The 22,400-nt window shown below is 39.1% G+C and overlaps 1 protein-coding gene across 6 annotated transcripts in view; it reads left to right on the top strand.

Moving 5' to 3' along the window:
- nsd1b (nuclear receptor binding SET domain protein 1b) overlaps nt 1–16,926 on the top strand; it is a 36,042-nt gene extending 19,116 nt beyond the window's left edge. For 5 of the 6 annotated variants that reach the window (XM_023280399.3, XM_055017279.1, XM_055017278.1 and 2 more), the window contains 17 exons: nt 1,489–1,589; nt 2,384–2,426; nt 2,718–2,968; nt 3,050–3,187; nt 5,753–5,876; nt 7,160–7,360; nt 7,433–7,612; nt 8,059–8,215; nt 8,568–8,773; nt 8,884–8,996; nt 10,243–10,389; nt 13,501–13,623; nt 13,728–13,844; nt 14,012–14,153; nt 14,494–14,600; nt 14,956–15,157; nt 16,038–16,926. In XM_023280399.3, the coding sequence (XP_023136167.2) occupies nt 1,489–1,589; nt 2,384–2,426; nt 2,718–2,968; nt 3,050–3,187; nt 5,753–5,876; nt 7,160–7,360; nt 7,433–7,612; nt 8,059–8,215; nt 8,568–8,773; nt 8,884–8,996; nt 10,243–10,389; nt 13,501–13,623; nt 13,728–13,844; nt 14,012–14,153; nt 14,494–14,600; nt 14,956–15,157; nt 16,038–16,774 (3,089 nt within the window). In that variant the 3' untranslated portion in view covers nt 16,775–16,926. The remainder of the gene's footprint in view (nt 1–1,488; nt 1,590–2,383; nt 2,427–2,717; nt 2,969–3,049; nt 3,188–5,752; nt 5,877–7,159; nt 7,361–7,432; nt 7,613–8,058; nt 8,216–8,567; nt 8,774–8,883; nt 8,997–10,242; nt 10,390–13,500; nt 13,624–13,727; nt 13,845–14,011; nt 14,154–14,493; nt 14,601–14,955; nt 15,158–16,037) is intronic. The other variant, XM_035952997.2, reaches the window with a different exon arrangement.
- The last annotated feature ends 5,474 nt before the right edge of the window (nt 16,927–22,400 follow it).

The raw sequence follows: 22,400 nt of genomic DNA, 5'->3' as shown, positions 1-22,400 counted from the left end.
AGAGTCGGACCGCTGCACTAAGTCTTCTCCAGAACATCCCAAAGATCCTCAGGGCGGCTGAGGTCTGGACTCTGTGGAGGACAATCCATCTCATGCTCCCTGATCCACTCATTTTCAATGTGAGCCCCATGAATCCTGGCATCATCATCTTGGAACATCCCCATGCTATCAGAGAAGAAAAACTCCATGGATGGAAAGACCTTGTCGTTCAGTATCTTCAGGTATCAGCTGACCTCATTCTTTGGGAACATAATGTTGCTGAACCTGACCAACCCCAGATCATAACTCGAACCCCCACAGGCTGATAGGCACTAGCCATGATGAGCATCACTTCATCTGCCTCTCTTCTTACCCTCATGCCCCCATCACTCTGGAACAGGGTAAATCTGGACTCATCAGACCACATGACCTTCTTCCATTGCTCCAGAGTCCAGTCTTTCTGCTACCAAGCAAATTGAATTCTTTTTTTTTTCTGATTAGCCTCACTGATCAGTGGTTTTCTTAGAGCTATAGCTGTTTAGTCCCAATCCTTTGGGTTCCCTTTGCATTGGGTGTGTGGAAATGTTCTTACTTTCATTATTAAACATGTAAGATTGAACAAATGATAAAATTAGATGAATAGGATTTAGAACAAGCAATGATAATATTGGAAGACCTAGCATGTCAACTAAAGTTGTGAACACACTAAATAATCCCGTGGACAGCAACAACCCTACGGAAGCCCATGATGCTCCATGGGTTGTGGCTTTCCAGAACGGAAGATGAGTGTTTAGAAGAAGTTTGCATCGGCATAAAAGATGATGTAACACTTGGTGTCGTCAGTTAAAATCTGGAGATTTTTCTCATGTTTGTTCTTACAGTCTCTGTATTGAATAAACATTATTCACATCACACTCTGAAGACTGCTTGAAGACTCTTTGACAACTCCAACTGTTGATCCAGAATTGATTTTTGACCACTTGTTTGACAAAGCTGCCTGATCATCACTGGTCTTTAGCAGATAGACTGAGCCACAACAATGTCCTACGATCATCTAAGAGTTTGTTCCGACGACAAGATGATGGTTCTCCACTATCCTTCAGGTTTTAATGATGCGTTGGACGGTTCTTAACCCAATTTTAGTAATTTCAGAAATCTCCTTAGTAATTTTCTTTGCTTGATGCAGGCCAATAATTTGACCCTTCTGATGTCTTCCAACACGGTTGTTTAAGAAATGAGAAGCTCCTCACTGCATCAGCTAGGGTTAAATAAGTTGTTGTCATCACTGCAGTAATTATCCAATGGAAGGATCTTACCTATTTGCTTAGTTAAATCCAGGTGGAGACGTTTTTTTTTTTTTTTTTTTTTTGGACAAGCAGTGTATAATTCAAGTGGTTTTCATAACATCAAACTATTCAGTGAACCCTCATTCTCTTGGAGGAGATCAATCCTGTCAGGATAGAAATGTTTCGTCATTGGATAAACCCAACTGTGGCATCTGATTTACAGGAAGTGCTCCTGTAGTGGAGAAGAAACGTAAGAGGAAACCCACTCAGAAGATCCTGGAGTACTGCCTGGAGGCCGAGGCATCGACGGGCCCCAAGAAGAAGGTACGACATGGACATCTGCTGTGTGTACATTAGCTCATGTGTGTATTTATACTGGAGATACCAGTTTAGACTTGTACAGTCCAGCTCCATTCAGGGCAGGAGCTCTAATGAATCCAGTCTGTGAGGTTTGTTTGTGCAGTTTTTGTCAAAGCTGCTGCTCCTACAGACTGTCTGTGTTTCACTCTGATGTATTCTGCTACTAGCTTACTCTAAATCACTGTAAAATGATGTCATGATTGTTGGGCTGTTTTGTTTCTTTTGTATTCTTTAAGCTTGTGTATGGATTGGCCTTTTAGTGTGCGACGTTAGGGTCATATTTTGGTTGTCGGGCGCTGAAAAGTTTTGGATTCAGTGGTTTTAAAGTATTAACAAATCACTGATGTCATGTGTAGTTTGCAGCTCTTCCTTCTTTTAAAGATCTTAACCCTCTTCCAGAGGGCCATCTATTGTCGAGTCAAGAATGTCTTCAGTTAGAGTATTTTCAGTAAGACGGATTTATCGTTATTTAACTTTGAGATTAACCTCAAAAGAAGATACTGCAGCCAAGTGCAAACAGGGAAACCAAACAAAAAAAGCAACGGAAACACTTTCAGAAGGTCGTTTATCCTCGTTACTTTATGTTCTTTTATTTTGGCTTTGTTTTTTTGTTTTGTGGGTGTATTGTATGTTTTTTTTTCCGTTGAAGCACTTTTAACTGCATTTGAATTATTTGAAAAGTAGCAAATAGAAAAATGTATATATGTTCTTTCCGGTGACGGTTTGACGATCTTTTTTTCTGATGATCTTTTTCACAGGTCAAAACACTGAAGAACAGTTCAAATCCTGCTCCTCAGTCCGGTCAGTGAAGCGTCCATTATATCACGGTGTATTTGTTGAAATATTAGACCTTGCTTAATTCATTGCATTAGTTTTTTAACTTGATTTTAACTTTAATGTTGTGAAGTCAAACTTTGGAACCTTACTGAACACCGTCCGTAAGAATATTTGCTTTGTGTATGAAAAAATGTGATCCAAAATGACTTTATGTAGAGAATTACTTAATTTTTTAAATATTTTGATGCATCTCATGAGCCCTCTTTGGTTTTTTGTCTGAGGTAACTGCTTCTAAAACAGCTTTCTCATACCCAGATTCTGCCCTGCCAACATTAAAATCAAAGACTAAACCACTCACAGCCTCCACTCTGACCACAGTCTCTGAGATTTCCACCAGTACGCCCACAACCACCGTCCAGGCCGATCACAGTACTCCGACTCCCTCCACCCAACCACCGGCTTCACCTGAACCCAACCAGGTGGAGACGACACCAGCAGACGACGATGCTCCTCAACCAGACGACGGTAAAATTCAGGAGGTCAAGAAGGACGCAGCAGAGTCGGAGGTTAGCCGCCTTTACTTTTTATTGTTCTCCTATTTAAAATTCAGCTCTATAAAACCGTGCGTATTTGATTTGTCTCTGCAGGGTGAACCGTCCAGCCTGGACCACAGTTTCTCCTCCATGAAGGACGAGTTGTCGCTGTGTGACGAAACACTTTTACCCGCGAGGAAGATCATCGGCGACCGAGGAGGTCCGGCCTCCATGAAGGAGAACATTTGTCAGGTGAGCTTTCCCCAGTTTACTGATGGAAAAAAGAGCATTAAAGCTGCATCCAGAAGGTTTTTATTTTATACTGAAGACTGGTGGCACGAGGTTTATTTTAGAATTTAGTCCTCATGAGAACTTCTCAAACAACCACTCTTGTCTCTGGTGTTTGGCACTGAGCTTTAACTTCAACTTCAGCTTTAGTGTCATTCAGCAATGCACGTACCACACAGGTAAACGAAATGAAAGGGTCGGCAAATACCACCATCTGTGTCACTATCATCTATTTTTTAGAAGCCCCTTTCTACAAAAACTGCATTGTATTTTGTTAATACAACGCAACGTAGGGATTTAGGGAATTATTCCTTCCTGAAAAGTAGGTTTGTTTTAATAATAATTACTTTATAAAGACAGACTTTTTCAAAAAGCTTTACAGCCAGGCCAATGAATGGAGGATACTCAGAAGGCCAGTGAGGCCAAACAGAAAGGAAAAAAATACCAGATATATGACATTAAAGAAAAAGAATTATGGAAATAAAGAAAATATAGAAAGAAAAATATGATGCAATCATAAATACAAGAGTAGAAAAATCAAAATTGTGTTTTTAAATAAAGTTTTCAGTGCCGTTCATCTCTAAACAAGTTTACGCAAAAATCCCCCTCCACAGATGCAGATAATTTTCTTTAAAACTCAGAAAACTGAAGAGAAATATAGGCAAATGCTGTAAAAAATACAAAATGCAAGATACAGAATTTCATTGTAAACAAATTGATACAACAAATGTCAAAAAATGTTAAAAAAAATGAAAACAAGGGTTAAAATGTAATTAATACATTTGCTTTCAGTGTCGTTTGTCTCAGTTTAAACCAAATAAACAGGCTTGGATATGGATAATTCTTATTGAAACTGTGAGATAAGACATTAACCATGTCGGAGGTTTGCGGTCTCCAAGTGTCCCGGTACTCACGTTACAAAGTAACAGCAGCAGAAAAATTGTATTTCACTCCAGGATGTTTAAACTTTTCAATTAATCTGCGGTTCACATTTCTATCAAACCATGGACGAGGATCCTTCAACTGTTACTCGCCTGCAGTCAGTACTTTACCAACCACTAATGTGCTGAAATAACAAAGAAACACTTGTGAGAAAATAGCTCCTCACTGTAAGAGTTGCTCTTCATTCAAACAGCGTTTTATTGAGTGTTGAAACTAATCCAGTGTCCTTGTCCAGGAGCAGAATGGAGGGCAGCTGGTCTCAGAATGTCAGTTAATTGTTATATTCAGCTTCAGTGTGGCAGCGTAATGTTAACACTGAAATAGATTCTATTCATATCTTTACATGTCGTTCTGTCTGTTATTTCTCATTAAACAGGAGTCTCTGCAGCCACATCTGTAATGATCAGTGATCAAACATTTAACATAATCTGATCTGGATATGTGGCAGCTTCTTTTTATATATTATTATGACCATGAGCTGCTTTTATATATCATTCTGTCCTTTTCCCTCCTTGAATTTTGTGTCAGATAAGATCAGTATTTGTCAACAATAAGACTAGAACTTATCGCAGGTGTTGTCTGATAAAATCTGACATTTCCTGTCCTCCCACATCTAAGTCTACCTACAAGTTGTTGACATTGTCTCGAGCACTTCATTTTCTCACCTCTTTTCTCAATTTAATGTGATGTTTTTTAGCTCAATACACAGGGTCCGTTCCGTTCCTATGGATCGATGCAGGTTGATTTTCTACAAAGGAGCAAAACATTTAGTCACAGGTATCTGTAACTGAATGATAGTATTTTACTTTTTGTCAGACAAAAAGAAAGATAAAAAAAACAACAAAAATAAGGCAAAATATTACAAAAACAAAAAAGTAAGACAAAAAATGACAAAAACGGAAGACAAACAACAAAAATCAGACAAAAAAAGACAAAAACTACAAAAACAGGAAGAGATATTACAAAAATGAGACACAAAATGACAAAAATGGGGGGAAAAAATGACAAAATGAAACAAATGACATGAAAAAAAAACAAAAAAGAGACCAAAAATTTGATTAGAAAATTACAAAGTGACAAAAAAGTTAAACAAATGACACCGAGTCGAAAGAAGAAACAAAACAACAAAAAAGTAGACAACACAAGCGAGACAGAAAAACACAAAACGACAAAAACGATACACAAAAATGAATAAAGCGAAACACAAAATTACAAAAATACGACAAAAAACACAAGCGAGACAAAAGAGAAACAGAAAACGACAAAAATTAGAAACAAAACAAAACGAGACAAACGACAAAAGTAAAAAAAAAAAGACAAAAACAAGACAAAATATTACAAAAATGAGACACAAAATGACAAAAGAACAATGAACAATCTAGTATTTTACTTTATGATCAAAACAACTTGTCATGGTCAGGAAAGGATTTTAAATGTATAGTTTTACTAATTTACAATCTGCAGTTAATGTCTTCTCTGAGATTTTTACACTGTGAGGGCCAGATTGGACCCCCTGGGGGTCCGCTTTTGGCCCGCGGACTTCATGTTTGACACCTCTGCCTTAAAGCATCCTGTGTTTTGTCTCAGGTGTGTGAGAAGACAGGTGAGCTGCTGCTCTGTGAGGGTCAGTGTTGTGGAGCTTTCCATCTGCCCTGCATCTCTCTGGCCGAGGCGCCGAAGGGCAAGTTTATCTGTCCGGAGTGTAAATCAGGTCAGTCTGTGTTTAAACCTCACAGCTGCTCCTTAAGAATTTTTCATTTTCCATTTTAACTCTCAGAACTACTCTACAGAACTTAAGAAAGTCTTGCACACAGAGAGACGTCTGTTCTTAAACGTTCACTGACTGTGAAAAAACACTGAAAAATTCAACAGATGTTCATTCCTTTTGTACACTCTTCATTTACACTACCATTCAAAAGTTAGGGGTCATCCAGACAATTCCGTGTTTTCCATGAAAACTCCCACGTTTATCCATGTGCTAACATAACTGCACCAAGGGTTTTCTAATCATCCATGAGCCTTTCAACACCATTAGCTAACACAATGTAGCATTAGAACACAGGAGTGATGGTTGCTGGAAATGTTCCTCTGTACCTCTATGGAGATATTCCATTAAAAATCAGCTGTTTCCAGCTACAATAGTCATTTACCACATTAACAATGTCTACACTGGATTTATCATTCATTTCATGTTATCATCATTGAAAAAAAACTAAGTGACGGTCATGTATTTTGGTCCTTAAATCATCCAGTTAATCATATATACGCCAGCAGAACTGGTTCAAGCATCATCTAACTGGACACAAAACCCAGAATGAGTTCTGAACTTTACCTTTACAAAACATTCTATTGAAGTTTTTGCTTCTTACTCAATTTTTCATTTTGAAAATTGATATCAGACTTATAAAACTGTTTGTTTGTTTGCAAGACAAATGAGGACCTAAAACTGTTTTATTTATTAGATTTTTGTTTAGTCCTCAGGTTGAAATCTATGGATCTTAAGGTAGAAAATAAACAAAACAAGTGGCGTATGTTGGGTTAATATTTACCAAACAAATAAAAAATTCATTTGTGTAATTCTCATTTTTGTTGAAGTGGAAAATCTGATAAACGCATCTGTATCTTTAGATCACTGAACTGAAATCCACAATAGATAGATGGATAGATAGAGAGATAGAGAGACTATAGATAGAAAGACTATAGATAGATAGACTATAGATAGACTCTAGATAGATAGATAGATAGATAGATAGATAGACCCTAATCAGGCTCTCGGGATGAAGGAATCTATACTTGAGCTGCATAAACAGATAAAAACGAACTATTAGTGTAAACACACAATTATTCTTATTGGTTTTTTTGTATATTGTTAATTGTTGCTCATCCTTTATAAACATTCTACTGTGATCGATATTTTTGTATATGAATCTGAATAAAAATGTATCTGACAGGTGCTGATTTGTACTAATAATGTCAAATCTTTGCTGCGTTCAGGCGTCCACACCTGCTTTGTGTGTAAGAAGCGCAGTGAGGACGTGCGACGCTGCATGATTCCCGTCTGTGGGAAGTTTTACCACGGAGAATGCATCGCCAGCTACGCTCCGACCGCCCCAGTGAACCGAGGCTTCCGCTGCTCCATCCACGTCTGCCTCACCTGCTTCATCGCCAACCCCAACGGCTCCAACATCTCCAAAGGTGAGCAGAGGACGCTCAGACGTCATTTTCCCTGTAGCTACCCGTGTTTTCTGACTTCTGGTTTGTCTGCAGGTCGTCTGGTCCGGTGCGTTCGCTGCCCGGTAGCTTATCACGCCACAGACCTCTGCATGGCCGCCGGCAGCGTCGTTCTCTCCAACAACAGCATCGTCTGTCCGAACCACTTCACTCCTCGCCGCGGCGTCAAGAACCACGAACACGTCAACGTCAGCTGGTGCTTCGTCTGCACTGAAGGTACCGCAGTCCAAACTGAGCTTTTATCTTTCTGCTGGGAGGAAGGCAAGCTACCTGACTTTTTTCATTTTAGATTTTAATTTGGAGTCTTGTTTCTGTTCAGCTGGAGGAAAGTGTTGTGTAATATTCAGTCTTCTTTTACCGGAAATTTGATCTCCTGAATCAGGAGCTCCTAAATGTTCCACTTTTCTGTCTCCTTACTGACTGTCGGTCTCTTAACCCTGTGCTGAATGGTTGGTTTTAAAGGGTTAAACTGAGTAAGTGTTGCAGAATGACAAAACAATGAGCCGAAAGAGACTCTAAGAGAATAATAAAGTGACGTCACATGTATTTTTCTAACTAAAATGGGGTTTTAGTGTTACTTTATCACTGAAAGCTACTATATATGGCTGTAAACGCAGCTGTCACCAAACGTTATTGAGCCAAACTTGCTCCTGGTCCTGCAGGTGGCAGCCTGCTGTGCTGTGAATCCTGTCCGGCTGCATTTCACCGCGAGTGTCTGAACATCGAGATGCCCAAAGGCAGCTGGTACTGCAACGACTGCAAGGCCGGGAAGAAGCCTCGCTACAAAGACATCCTCTGGGTGAAGGTCGGCCGCTACAGGTCAGTGATGACAAACTGCAGACAAGTGAAATGAAATGTCAGAGCTCCTGGAGCATTTATCTTCCAGTTGTCCTGCAAATTTGCTGTCATCAAACTCAGAAAACACAAAACTCTTTGCTGTGACTCAGTTTTGGTTGACTTTTGCAGCGAAATGGCACCTCTCAGATGATTCGTTTAAAGACTGATGAAAAGTTGAAAATGCAAGGATTCTTTCACCAAAAAATGGTGTGACTTGGGTGATTTTTTTTAAAGATAGCATGCCTTTCTAAAACACCAACAAGCTTTTCTGTTCAGAGGGATGAATCTTTAGTTGTTCATTGTTGTTCATTGTGTTTTTTTCTGCTCTTTAAAGGTGGTGGCCGGCGGAGGTCAGCCATCCCAAAACAATCCCAGAAAACATCCAGCGAATGAGGCACGATGTCGGAGAGTTCCCGGTGCACTTCTTCGGCTCCAACGACTACCTGTGGACCTACCAGGCCAGAGTCTTCCCCTACATGGATGTGGACGCCAACAGCAAAGAGAAGATGGGGAAAGGTGTCGATGCAACGTACAAGAAAGGTAAAATGCGTCATTTAATCAGTTTAATGTTGTTTCGTGTGGCTGGTCATTTCCAGTCGTGATGATAACTCGACATTACTGAGTTTCTGACTGTTGGTTTCCCTCCTCAGCTCTGGAGGAGGCGGCTGTGAGGTTTCGTGAGCTGCAGGCAGAGAAGGAGCTTCGGCAGCTTCAAGAAGACAGAAAGAACGACAGGAAGCCGCCTCCATACAAACACATTAAGGTCAGGGAGAAGACTGGGCTTCACATCTTTGTTTGGCCCAAAATGCTTCGTTCTGCAGGTTTCCTCAAAAGTGAAGTTTTGTCCACTCAGTTCCAGTTTTGATCTTTAATTATAGCTTTAGCTTTCACGACACATAGCTGGGTTTTATCCTCAGACTCGCTGAAATCCATCCAAACAGGCCGGTTGGCTGCGTTTAAACTGGAACATCTCCACTGAAGAGCTGCTGTCCAGCTCTGTGAGGCTGTTGTCCTCCGCTTTATTCACTCATTCACGTCTATTATTAACCGAAGCGTCATCAGCTGTCATATAAAAGCTGCTATTAAAATAATGGCTTAAACAAAAGCTAAATTTACTCTCATGTAAATGTTACAGAGCTATTTCAGTTTGTATATTTCTAGATTTTACCATCAGCATCTACAGTAGTAAACTGTTAATATTTAGACTCTGCAAGTTGTTTGTAAATTCAGTCTCTGGTTGATTCATTTTAATACATTAAACCTCTAAAATAGGCTTAAATTATGTACTTTAAGACTGCAACGCTGCAAGAAGCAACGCTGTGTTATTACTGTACGCTAGTTAGCTTAACATGCTAACATTATGCTAACAAGGAGCTAAAGCAGAATAAGCACTTTTGAAATGCACTTTATACTAAACTTTACCAAGACAAAGGGATAAATATGGAGGAAGTGTTGAGTTGGCAGCAATTTGGGACCAAGATAAATTTGAAAAGATAAACCTGGTCTCAAATAAAGACAATAAATCCTTTGTAGCATCATATTTATGCCTGCCTGAGGATAAGAATCAGTAACTTCTTTTAAATCACTTCTTAAAACCCACTTTTATAGACTTGCTTTTATGTGAAGTTTACTTTTAGCTTTATTTAGTTGTAGTGTTTTAGTCTGTATTATGTCCTGTTTATTTTAGATGTTCTCTCTTGTTTTATTTAATTTTAGCTGCCTGGTTCGTCTCTCTAATTCTTTAATTCTCAAATTTTTTGAATTTTTTGAATTTTAACCCTCAATCTTATTCTTTAATTTTCAAACTGCCTAGTTCCCTTGTTTAATTTGCGTGCTAATCTAGCTAATTATTCATTTAATTTTTTGTGCATCAGTATACTTTCAACAATATATTGTAAGGCCATGGCAGAGAAAAAAATGACATATAATAAAATATACAAATAAATAATTACTTGATATATCAAATTTAAATGTTCACAGTCTGACATTTATTTTTCTGACTCATTCAGGTGAATCGACCAATCGGAAAGGCTCAGATCTTCACGGCCGACCTATCGGAGATCCCTCGCTGCAACTGCAAGGCAACAGATGAGAGTCCGTGTGGGATGGACTCAGAATGCATCAACCGGATGCTGCTGTACGAATGCCACCCGCAGGTACCTGAACGCCTCCATAACTCTCTATATAGACTTATAGGTGGTGCATTTGTTTGTGAGAGATGCTTCAACCCAAATATTTTCTGCTTTCACCCACATGAATCTTCGTATTCCCTTTGGAAAAGTACTGCACTAAATTTCTTGACATTTTTAAGCATTTTCAAAGAAAATTAAACAGATAAAGTGCAAAGTTGGATCAATCTGGGGAAGGTTGTGGTGGAACTGGTTTAAAAAAGCAGTTTTTCTTTATTTAATTTAGGATTTAGATAAGGCTGAAGTTAGAGTTGTGATTTTTAGAATTTTTTTAAGTTATTTTTTTGGCCTTTTTCAGCTTTATTGACAGGACAGCATTGAGAGAAAGGCAGGATAGAGTGAAGAAGAATGGGGGAATTTCCTGCAGCTAAGAGCCATGGGCTGGATTTGAACCTGTGGCCGCTGCAGCCATCTGTTGAGCTACTGGGGCCCCTTATAATTGTGATTATTATTGGAGTTTTTAAGTTTTTGTGTTGCCTTTGGGACTGCACAGTGGCTCGGTTAGATAATGAGGATTCAGCGGTGTGTAGATGATGGATGGATGGATGGATGGTCATAATAATGCTGATTTAAATACAGTTGTAGAAACAAAACTAGAATTTAACGGATAAATCTGTCCATTAATTGAAAGCAGCCCAGTTCTGTGAGCTGGTTTACCAAAATCACCTTTAGATAGTCGATGTTTCAGTGGTCAAAGAGGTTTTTTTGGCCAGAAAGTTGACTGACTGAATTCTGCATTTTTTTCAGGCATAAATGGGGAAAAAAAAGCCAGTCATTGGTGCTGTGGAATCTTTTGCTTCTCCTTGTGTGTTCAAGGGAGAGTTAGTTCCTTTAATTATCTTTTCTTTTGAGGAATAAACACTTAATAAGAGTCTTGGAAGTTTTCCTCCTGGTATGAGGGTTGTTTTATTGAGAGATGCTTCAACCCAAATATTTTCTGCTGTCACCCACATGTATCTTTATATTCCCTTTGGAAAAGTGCTACACCAAATTTCTTGACATTTTTAAGCATTTTCCAGGAACATTAAACAGAAAAAGTGCAAAGTTGGATCAATATGGAGAAGGTTGTGATTGAGAATTGTTAGAACTGGTTTTAAAAAGTATTTTTTCTTTATTTCATTTGGGATTTTGATAAGGCTGATATTAGAATTGCGATTTTTTTTATTGCCATTTTTTAGTTTTCTTGCTGGTTTTTGATAGAAATATGTCGAAATTCTCTCGAAGTGTCGCTTTTCTTCTTGGCGCTACAGCTGTGGGAGTGTTACTGACTGAATTTGGCATTTTTTCAGGCGTAAATGAATGAAAAAAAAACCCTACAACCTTCCAAGTTTCTTTATCAGTGGTGTTGTGGAATGTTTTCCTTGTCCTTGCAGTTTGCAAGACAGATGTAGTTCTTTAAATTATCTATTCTTTGGAGGGATAAACACTTAATAAGAGTCTTTTTTGGAAGTCTTCCTCCTGGTGTGAGGATTGTTTTATTGGTCGTCCTCATCAAGGAGAAGAACAGGCTTTTCTACATCCAGAAAATATCATCACAAATGTCAGCATCATGTTGCTTTCTGATTCCGCTGGGAAAATTCTCTCCTGTTTGTTTAAAAAGTGACATTTTGAGGTTACGTCAAGCCGTGACCTTCACCTTTTCACAGAGTATGACTCTGTCTCTTCGACAGATGATTTCAGCAACTTGTTGGGAAGATGTTGCACATGTAGAAGATATAAAACAACATTTACTGCCTCTTTGAATACATAATGAATATAACTTGGGTATTCACTCTCTAGTTGTGTCTCTACTGATGTCTGAGAGAAATATAATGTTGTTAGCAGGTACAAAAAGTTAGTTTTAAGCAGAAAAAACACTTTGTCCCTTCCCTGACATCAGCTGAGGTTTCACTTGCTTGTTTAGATGCAAACATTTTGCCAGATTAAACTGTAAGTACAAGGCTTGTTTAAATCCCAATAAATCAGAGCTTTTAGTAAATAATTCTGCCTCTTCTTGCTGCTGCTGCAACTCTGTCAGCCCTCAAAGCCTAATGGTCAAACTGGCATCTGGCCTCATCCACTGTTCCTGGAAGACGTTTCCCCGCTAATGAAATAAGCTAAAAATAATTCAATTCATTTTATGTCTTCATGACTTCAACCCTCTGGACCCGAAGCGGTTTCCTGGGATTTATTTTTTTGCTCCTGTCACATTTTCACTCACTGTGGGCTCGGTTTTCACTGCAGTATAAAGTCCTGTACCTGTATGGAAACGGAACAACCAGGGCTAGAAGTGGCCACATCAGCTCTAGGAAGATGTTTCACCATGCAGAATGTATCCTCCAACAATTTGCTGACAACTGTCTTCACTATAAGTTATTTTTGAAACCTGCTGCATTGATTTTATTGATTGAAGAATGTTTTAGTTTCCTCCATTGTGTTGTTGTTTCGTACCTACTTTGTGTAAACTTTAGCAACTTTAACTCATTTTAGAGCAACTTTAACTAATATTGAGCAGCTTTAACTCATTTTAGAGCAACTTTTAACTCATTTAGAGCAACTTTAACTAATATGGAGCAGCTTTAACTCATTTTAGAGCAACTTTAAGTCATATAGAGCAACTTTAACTCATCTACACTACCGTTCAAAAGTTTGGGCTCACTTAGAAAGGTCCTTATTTTTGAAATAAAAGCATTTTTTTTCAATGAAGATAACATTAAATGAATGATAAATCCAGTGTAGACATTGTTAATGTGGTAAATGACTATTTTAGGGGTACAGAGGAACATTTCCAGCAACCATCACTCCTGTGTTCTAATGCTACATTGTGTTAGCTAATGGTGGTGAAAGGATCATTGATGATTAGAAAACCCTTGTGCAGTTATGTTAGCACATGGATAAAAGTGGGAGTTTTCATGGAAAACATGGAATTGTCTGGGTGGCCCCAAACTTTTGAACTTTGTAGTGTTTATTTTTGCCAAATTCTTGAGTGTGACATGTTGGATATAGTGGTTTTGGATGAAATAGAGCAAATTTAAGCTTAGATTCTGGGATTTGTTTTCAGATATTGTTGTAAAATAAAACGACCCTCTGAACTTCCAGGTTTGCCCGGCTGGTGAGCGCTGCCTCAACCAGGCGTTCACTAAGCGTCAGTACAGCCAGGTGGAGATCTTCAGGACGCTGTCTCGAGGCTGGGGGCTCCGCTGCGTCCACGACATCAAGAAGGTAACTGTCGCCACTACTGCTGCTTCTGGTTCTACTAGTTCACTGCTCATCTCCCATCAGAAGCTGTGTCTAAACGATGTGTGTTCCCTGTGTTTTTCTCTCAGGGTCACTTTGTGAGCGAGTACGTTGGGGAGGTGATCGACGAGGAGGAGTGCAGGTCGAGGATCAGACACGCTCAGGAGAACGACATCTGTAACTTCTACATGTTAACTCTGGACAAGGTATGACTCAGAGCTTCAGCAGTATCTGGAATCAAAACTACAGTGTGAGCTAAACAACTATATACTGTATTATTTTTTTTACAATTTTGGGAGTACATTCACTCTTTCCTGGAATACAAAGCAGAAATCTAGCTAGAAGTTTTTATTATTTTATGTGTGTTTTTCAGGACCGGATCATCGATGCCGGGCCGAAGGGGAACGAGGCTCGTTTCATGAACCACTGCTGTCAGCCCAACTGTGAGACCCAGAAGTGGACGGTGAGCGGAGACACCCGGGTGGGACTGTTCGCTCTGGTCGACATCTCTGCAGGTACGCTGCTTCTTTTCAGCCAGAAGACAAAAACAAACAGTTACATCCTAAAGTTTGTTGGTGGTTTTAAGAAGGGGAAGTAGTCAGTTTAATTGAAAAACATACATTTATATGCATTAAAATGCTTCCTTTTTGGGGTTTTGCAGTATAAAATTAAAAAAACACATTTGAATTTGAAGGATAAATGTGAATTTTTGTCTTCACATGTCTTTTTCTACACCATAAATATATTTGGTTGCAGTAATTGTGGATGAATTTGTCTTGCGATTGTAAGATTTACAGTCCTGTTCTGTCTAGAAGTGCTTTCCAAAGCATCAGTTGTATGTTTTTAACCTTTCAGGCACAGAACTCACATTCAACTACAACCTGGAGTGTTTGGGAAACGGGAAGACGGTCTGTAAATGTGGAGCGCCGAACTGCAGCGGCTTCTTGGGCGTCAGGCCAAAGGTGAATAAAATGATGCTACTCAGTCATTAAATGAAGTTTATTTATATAGTATGTTTTAAAACAACATGTGTTCACCAAAGTGCTGAACATGTTTCACCAAAAATACAGGATAAAAACCTGAAAAAAATGAATGTAAACCAAAATAAATCAAAGAAACTAAAATATCAAGACGACTAAGAGCAACCTAAAGCCATAAAAACATCTACGCCTTGATATTTTTCTTAAAAGTGTCGGTGGAGGGGGAACATTTGACTGAAAGAGGAACGTTTACATGTCATTTTGAAGTGCAGATGTTTGACTTTTTTCTACGTTTTCTGTGATTGATCGACTTCTCTCTCTCTCTTGTCCAAACCAGAACAACCCTCCATCTGACGACAAAGGCCGCAAGCTGAAGCGGAGAGGCCACGGCAAGAAGAAGAAGAAGGTGGTGCTGACCAAAGAAAGGGAGGACGAGTGTTTCAGCTGCGGAGACGGAGGCCAGATGGTTTCCTGTAAAAGACCCGGATGTCCCAAAGTTTACCATGCAGACTGTCTGAACCTCACCAAGAGGCCTGCAGGTCAGTGGCTGCTCCACCACAACCATGTTCAGTTTAGTTTGTGTTGATGTCACTTATTAAACAGTACAATGTCCCTATCAGAATTAATGTGTTGCACCTCTCTGAACCCCAGCTGGTAGTTTGTCAGCTTAATTTTCTGATTTATTGACTTAAAACTCTTACTTTCATAAACTCCACCATATATTGTGGTCCTTGAGCTGCTTTGTGACGATTGTTACTGATGCACTGATGTGTTAGAAGCATTTTCTGTTTAGTTTTATTCACATAGCACCAATTCACAGCATATTAAATCAAGGTACTTCAAATAGTAATCTAAAGAACTTATGAAGATATTATTCAGATACAAATTATTTGGAGTACCTTTTAGCAAGGCAACAAAATACTCATCTTATGTTGTAGTCGGTCAAAGTGAAGTTAATTTTAACTGTTCTCTGTACTTTCTGTTGATTTATATGAAGCAGTGCATCTAATTTTATATATATTTTGTCTGAAAACAGATAAATGTAGTGGTGTAAACAGTACAATATTTCCTTATGTAAACATATCAAACAAGAAAAACACTGAGAGCGCAGTCCTCCTCCAAAGCTGCTCAGTTGTATCATTTCCAACGAATGAAATTTTTAATAAAAAATGACCTTGCGCTGAGTACAGGTGTGTGTTCTGCATATGTACGTTATGTACGGATACCGATGCATGACACATGCAGAACACACACCTGCGCTCAGCACAAGGTCAGGGAATGAGCAGCCTTGGCGGAGTACTGCTCTCTGAGTACTTTTCTTGTTGTAAATCTTCTGGTTCTTTGTGCTTCTTCTGTTCCATTTTACTGTAAAGTTTATTATTCTGTGTTTTCCGCTTCCCTTCCTGTTCTTTGCTGCAGGTCGGTGGGAATGTCCGTGGCATCAGTGTGACATTTGCGGTAAGGAGGCGGCGTCCTTCTGCGAGATGTGTCCGAGCTCCTACTGCTCCCAGCACCGCGAGGGTCTCCTCTTCATCTCCAAACTGGACGGAAAGTTGTCCTGCAGCGAACACGACCCCTGTGGTCCGGAGCCGCTGGAGCCGGGGGAGATCCGGGAGTACGCACCCGAACCCAGAGCCCTGCCCTCGGGGCTGGGGATGGCCGTCATCCCCCCCGCCGCCTCCAGCGCCACCAGCAGCCAGACTCCCGCCTCCAGGAGGACCCAGGAGGTTGGCTCCGGAGCCGGCACGAGTGCTTCCGAGTCATTTCCCGCCTTCTCCATCCCGGTTCCCATCACCATCCCCGTCGCTGCTCCCGCCTCCTCGCCTCCGCCCAGCAGCTCCGACGCCCCCAGCAGCCCTCACGTGTTCGACCTCCCACACTACTCACCCATCTCCTCGTATGAAGAGGAGAGGGACGTCTTAGAGGAGGATGAGGAGGAGCTGCTGGCCGAGGAAGACGAGGAGGAGGAGGAGGAAGAGGAGGAGGAGGAAGAGGAGCTAGTGGAAGTAGGGAGGCCGAAATCAGACACTCAACAAGAAGATGGAGAGGAAGAGGAGGAAGAGGAGGAGGAGGACGTGGGGCTGGAATACCTGGAGCTCAAAGACGAAGAGGAGGACGATGATGACGACGACGAAGAGGAGGAGGAAGAGGAGTGATATTTACAGAGTTACTGCAGATGAATGAGTCCGTCACTGTATTCAATCATCAGTTGGATTTATGGAGAGATTTATAGGACAAAACATAAATAAACTGTGAGGTTTATAAATAAATAAACAGCATCAATACTGTATAGATTTATACACACACACACACACACACACACACACACACACACACACACACACACACACACACACACATATATATATATATATATATATATATATATATATATATATATATATATATACACACACACTGATACATATTCAGCAGTTTCACCGTTTATTTGTACTTGTCCTAGTAATCACTCCCTCACACCGTCATACGTGAGATCTGACACATGGAACGACACATTTCACTTCGATGCACTTCTTTTCTCACTTCTGCTCCGTTTGTACTTCAGGTGTCACAAAGTTCACCTGCAGGAGGTTCAGAAGAGTCGTTTTAAAAAGACTCCAAGTGCAGCCTCTTCAGGACCAACAGAGTCACGGTGGTGCTTCTACTGGGTTACGTTCGAATCAAATCATGTTTACATCGCTGCAGTTCGACGGGGACTGTGACTACAAAAAGTACCAGAAACGATATTTGTATTTGTCTGTAATTACACCGGTTGAGGTTCTCTGTATCCTTTATAAGTTTGTTTATGCTGAACGAAACACAAGCCTCCACTGGACTTCAGTACTGATTCAGCGTCCATCCAGGACCCGAAACACAGGAGTCGTTGCTTCCGTTAAACCCAGTCTCTCCTCGCCGTTTCCGTCGTCGGCTGGTGCTTCAGGATCAGTGAAGATATGCTAGAGGAGACCACACAGACTGACTCTTTATTGATCAACCATGCAGTTTTAATGAAATTAATTCATTTTTAATAGATAGGGATAGTCTTGGGTTGCGGCTGCTGCTAGTGACTCACAGGAAAACTCTAGATTTGAACATTTCATGCCAAAAAAGACCCCAGAGAGTTTAGTGTTGTAGTGGTCATCGTGTCAGGGTGGCAGTAGAAGCATTCATGCCACCATAGGACAATCTCATAGGCTAGTTAGCAGCTCCATGAGTCGCTGTGTTCACTTGGACTGCAGTTTCCACAGACTGCACTGCAAAAACTCAAAATCTTACCAAGTCTATTTGTCTTATTTTTAGTCAAAATGTCTCATCCCACTTGATTTAAGATAAATTCAAGTGACATTTCAGCAAGATGGAGGGACTTGTTTTAACCCTCGTGTCGTCCTGTGGGTCAAAATTGACCCGTTTTAAAGTTTGAAAATGTGGGGAAAAAAAATCTGTTTTCACAGTGAAACTTCTGATGTCCACATTTTCAACATTTTGGGGAAATCTGAACATAGTTTGGTGGAAAAGAAGAAATGTTAAAAATGTTTCTTAAGAACATTCAGAAAAAAAATCAACCAAAATCCAGCAAATTTCGCTGGATTTTGTGAATGTTCTTAAAGAAAATATTAGAAGTTTTACTGATATATATGGAATCACTTTAGATATTTTTCGGATTTTTTTGGAAGATTTTTACTCATTTTTTGAAAATATTTACAAGAATTTTCTTGCCAAATTTGGGGGATTTTTTTTTTTTTTAAAATAAAACTTTTAAGGTAAGCTTTTAAGGAATTATTGGAATTTTCTTCCTGAAGGTTTTGCAAATTTTCAGAAATTTGGGGAATTTTTTTGCTGAATTTTTGGATTTTTTTCAGACAAGGAAACAATATTTTTTGCTGCCTGTAAATGCAGACAACAGGAGGATTAAAACAACGCATCTTAAAAATCTTGTTAACTCAAACAATCTTGAAATTATCTTGTTTTGAGTTGAATTTTACAAGGAAACTGAAAATAAGTTTAATACGTCTCAAATTAGGAGGTTACATGAAAGCAAAAATCTATTTTTGCGTGAAAAACTGCAATTTTTTTAACATGTCTGGCTTATTTTAAGACACCTAAGCTTGGCTATCCTGGTGAAATAGAGCTTAAAATAAGTTCTCCCAGCTAATTTTAACATCTCAATATTCTAAATATCATATTTCAACAAATGTTACCAAGCCATTTTTCACTTGTTCTATTGGCAGATTTTTTCACTCACTTCACGGTAAAAGTTCCTTGAAATAAGTTTTTTTTTTTTCTTGTTTTGAGAGGGGCATTTTTTCCAGCGTGACTCTCCTGAAGGTCACATCCTCCGTTATCTGACATGAGGCGACACAAAACGGACGCTCGGCCTCGGCCTGTGGCGGTCAGACGTAGCACTCCGTAGGCTCCAGCGTGTATCCTGTGCTCTGTAGTCATTATTTATATGCTGTTCTGTGACGCACAAATGATTAGGAGGGAGGGCGGTGATGTCGGCGCTCCCTCTCCTCACTCTTGACTCTCTGTCGAGGGGGAAACTAAAAGTCTGATCGGAAACAAGACACTTGAAATGACGGACTCCTGCGGCGATGCTTGCACTTCAGTATGTGTTCTTGCCACGTGTGTTTCACTCTGTCTTCAAGCTTAATATCGTCTGTGTGTTATCTGCCAATGCCTTAGAGTGTATTTCTTTGGAGATATTTTTAAGGAATGGTTTGGCGCCTGTGAAAGCCAAGTTTCCCTACTAATGCCTTTTTACAGCCGCCCAAACGAGTAATGTTTCATTCCAGTGTAATTATGACCTGTAGGATCTCAACCATTGACATGTTAAAACAACTGCTATATAAATATATAAGAAGAAGAAGTTATGAATTAAGCATCTTGTATGTGGTATCTTCTTTTTTTTTTTTAATTTTAGTCTCACATGAAGCTTGACAGCTAAAATGAAAACCACAAAGACGATTTTAAATCCTATTATCCGTCTTTAAATGTATATAATTAAAAGAAATTACATAATCCAACAGTCCAAATACACTTATTTTACCTCTCGAGCAGTGTTACTAAATGCTAATTAACTTCAATGCTTTAGCACAGAAAATGGGCGCAAAACTCCAGGACAACTGATTAGAGTTTAACACGCTAATCAGCCACGATAGGTAAGTTGTTGGTAAATGGGAACAAAAACGTTATCGTTTTATCATTGCTAAAACGTGTGTTGACAATTAATTGACCAGTATAGTAGCAAAGACACTTTTAGTTTGGAATAAGAATAGAAAACTGCTAAAATATGTCCAAATTTTGGAACAGTTTATTGTCTCCAAAGCTAATTAGCCTCATTGTTTGTAGGTTGTTGTTAAATGCTAAGAGAATACTCATTGTTTTGTGTGGTGCTTACATTAACTGGCCAGTTATTAAGTATAAAATCAATTTAGCTCTGAATGGAAGGCAAAATCAAGAAACATGTTCAGCTTTTAGACTAGCAGATCAGCATGCACAATGCTAATTAGCATAAATGAGTTACAGCTAAACACTATTGTCCTAAATTTTTTTTTTGTCTTAACTATGTTGTTTTGATGTTTATTTTGCCAGTACAGTAGTAAAAACCCATTTAGCTTAGTATATGGACAGAAAACTAGAAAAATGTTCAGCCTTTAGTATGTCTAATTAACATTAGCATGACAGTTGCTACTTAATTTTGAGAGAAAGTATGTTGAACCACAAAACTATTGTTTTATATTTCTATAGAGTTTTTTGCATTTAACTGAACTGGGCAGTAATAAAAATCTGTTAAACTTAGTATATGGACAGGAAACTCCAGAAAAATGATCAGGTTTTAGTATTTCTAATTAGAATCAGAATATTTATATATAATTTTTTTTGCATATTTAACTGAGCCAGACAGCAATAAAAATCTGTTAAAGTTGGAACATGGACAGAAAACTCTAGAAACAACTGATTAACAGTCAAATGCTAATCAGCTGTGCAGGATAAGCTGCTGCTAAATGCTTACAAACATGTTCTTGTTGAAATTTGAAAATTATGTAATACTGGCATTTGCCAGTGCAGTAGTAAAATACTCATTTGACTTAATTTTACGTAACATTGACAGAAAGCTCCAGAAACATGGTTTTTTGTAGTTGATTAGCCTGCAAAATGCTAATTAGCCACACTGGGTAAGCTGCTGCTAATTGCTAGCAAAAGTCAACTTGGGTTTTTTTTTTTCCAGTAACAGTTGTAAAGAAGATGAGTTAATTTGGCTTATGGTAAGCACAAAATGGTATTTCAAGACTTTTTGCTTTGTTTCTGGAGGCAGAAGTGTAAAAGCTGTCACCATTTTAAGTTGAAAACAGATCGCTAATGAGAGTCATGCAGAGCCGAGGAGAAGTTTGGGACGTGGGACAATAAGGACAAGAACTCAGCTGAACGACAGGTAAGATCTTCTTGTATTACCTCTACAAGTCCGCATTGGTGATAAATAATGAATAACCCTGAAAGTTGTGTTAGCTTGTTTAGCTAGGTCGGTAGTTAGCTTAAGCTAGCTAGCTGGTGGTGTTTTTCTAAGCATGTGGTAGAGAAATGTGAAAATGGCCACTCCCATGTCCCTGATATGTTAGATTTTGTGACAGATCGCAAAATGAGTTTACTTGGATGAGAAAGTCGTGACTAGAGATTGTTTAGTCCGTAACTATGCTGATACGGAGTTGTCCACGTGTGTTCAGGTTGGGGCTGTTGCTAGCTCAGCTGGTAGCTCAGGTGTTGTGACTCACCTTTAAAATGGAATTTAAAGGCTTCTGAAAGCTGCAGGATAGCGGTTTTCTGATCTGATGTGGCTGAGCTAATTTCCAACATACTTTTTTTTTTTTTTTTTAACTTGTTTGCTTGTTTTATTATATTCAGCTCCACCAATATGTTTTGTGTAGTATTTATATTCAGTCTGGTTTTTACCAGCGTCCCTACAGGAAAGTCTTGCCACTTGGCAGTCATCTCGGTATCGCTCCTGGTCAGTTATTTTAGGATGAAATAACTGGCCAGGGGCGATGGGGATGGAGCCACAACTGCAATTTTAATGGTCACCAGGATGTAAAAACTGCATGTCTCACGAATTACTTTTAAAAAATTACTCCAAGTTTGGTGACTTTGCCCCAAAATAACATCCAGTCAACACGATTCACTGGATGTTTCAGCTGTCATGCCAAAAACTGGAAGTGCAGTTGATATCTACCAGTTTATATACTTGGACAGCTGCTTTTAACTGGTCATAGCATGCAAATACACAAAACTAATCAATTTTAGTCTATAATTAGTGTCTGTGGTGATAGCAAAGGTGTGTCTGTGAAATTTCATGTAATCTGATAATTGTGACTAAAGAAATGTTTGGAGTTTATGGTGTAATTTATCCGTGGGCTTTAAATTATAGGCAATACTTTAGTGTTTTATGTATTTGGTATGTCTAATATCCATATTTATACTCAGAAACTAGACCTAGGAACACGCTTAGGGACAGAATCAAGTCATTTTGATGAATTAATAACATTTTAACAACAATTTAGTGGCATTTTTAAGACATAATTCAGAAGAGATCATTCCTTTATTTGACGCAGATAAAAGCAGCTGGATATGAACAGCTTTAATAAGTAGCAAGGAGTCATGTAGACGGATCAGTTTTTGGCATGACAGGTGATTGTTTTTTATGGTGGAAGGGCAGACTACTGATGGGGACTCTTTGGCTTCTGCATTTATACATGTAATAACGACAAGTGAACCTTTATATTGTAATTT

This window comes from Amphiprion ocellaris, chromosome 14 (genome assembly GCF_022539595.1).
Source record: "Amphiprion ocellaris isolate individual 3 ecotype Okinawa chromosome 14, ASM2253959v1, whole genome shotgun sequence".
Taxonomy (NCBI): domain Eukaryota; kingdom Metazoa; phylum Chordata; class Actinopteri; family Pomacentridae; genus Amphiprion; species Amphiprion ocellaris.
Note: the sequence above shows the minus strand (reverse complement) of the source record. Positions and strands in the feature narration are given on the sequence as shown.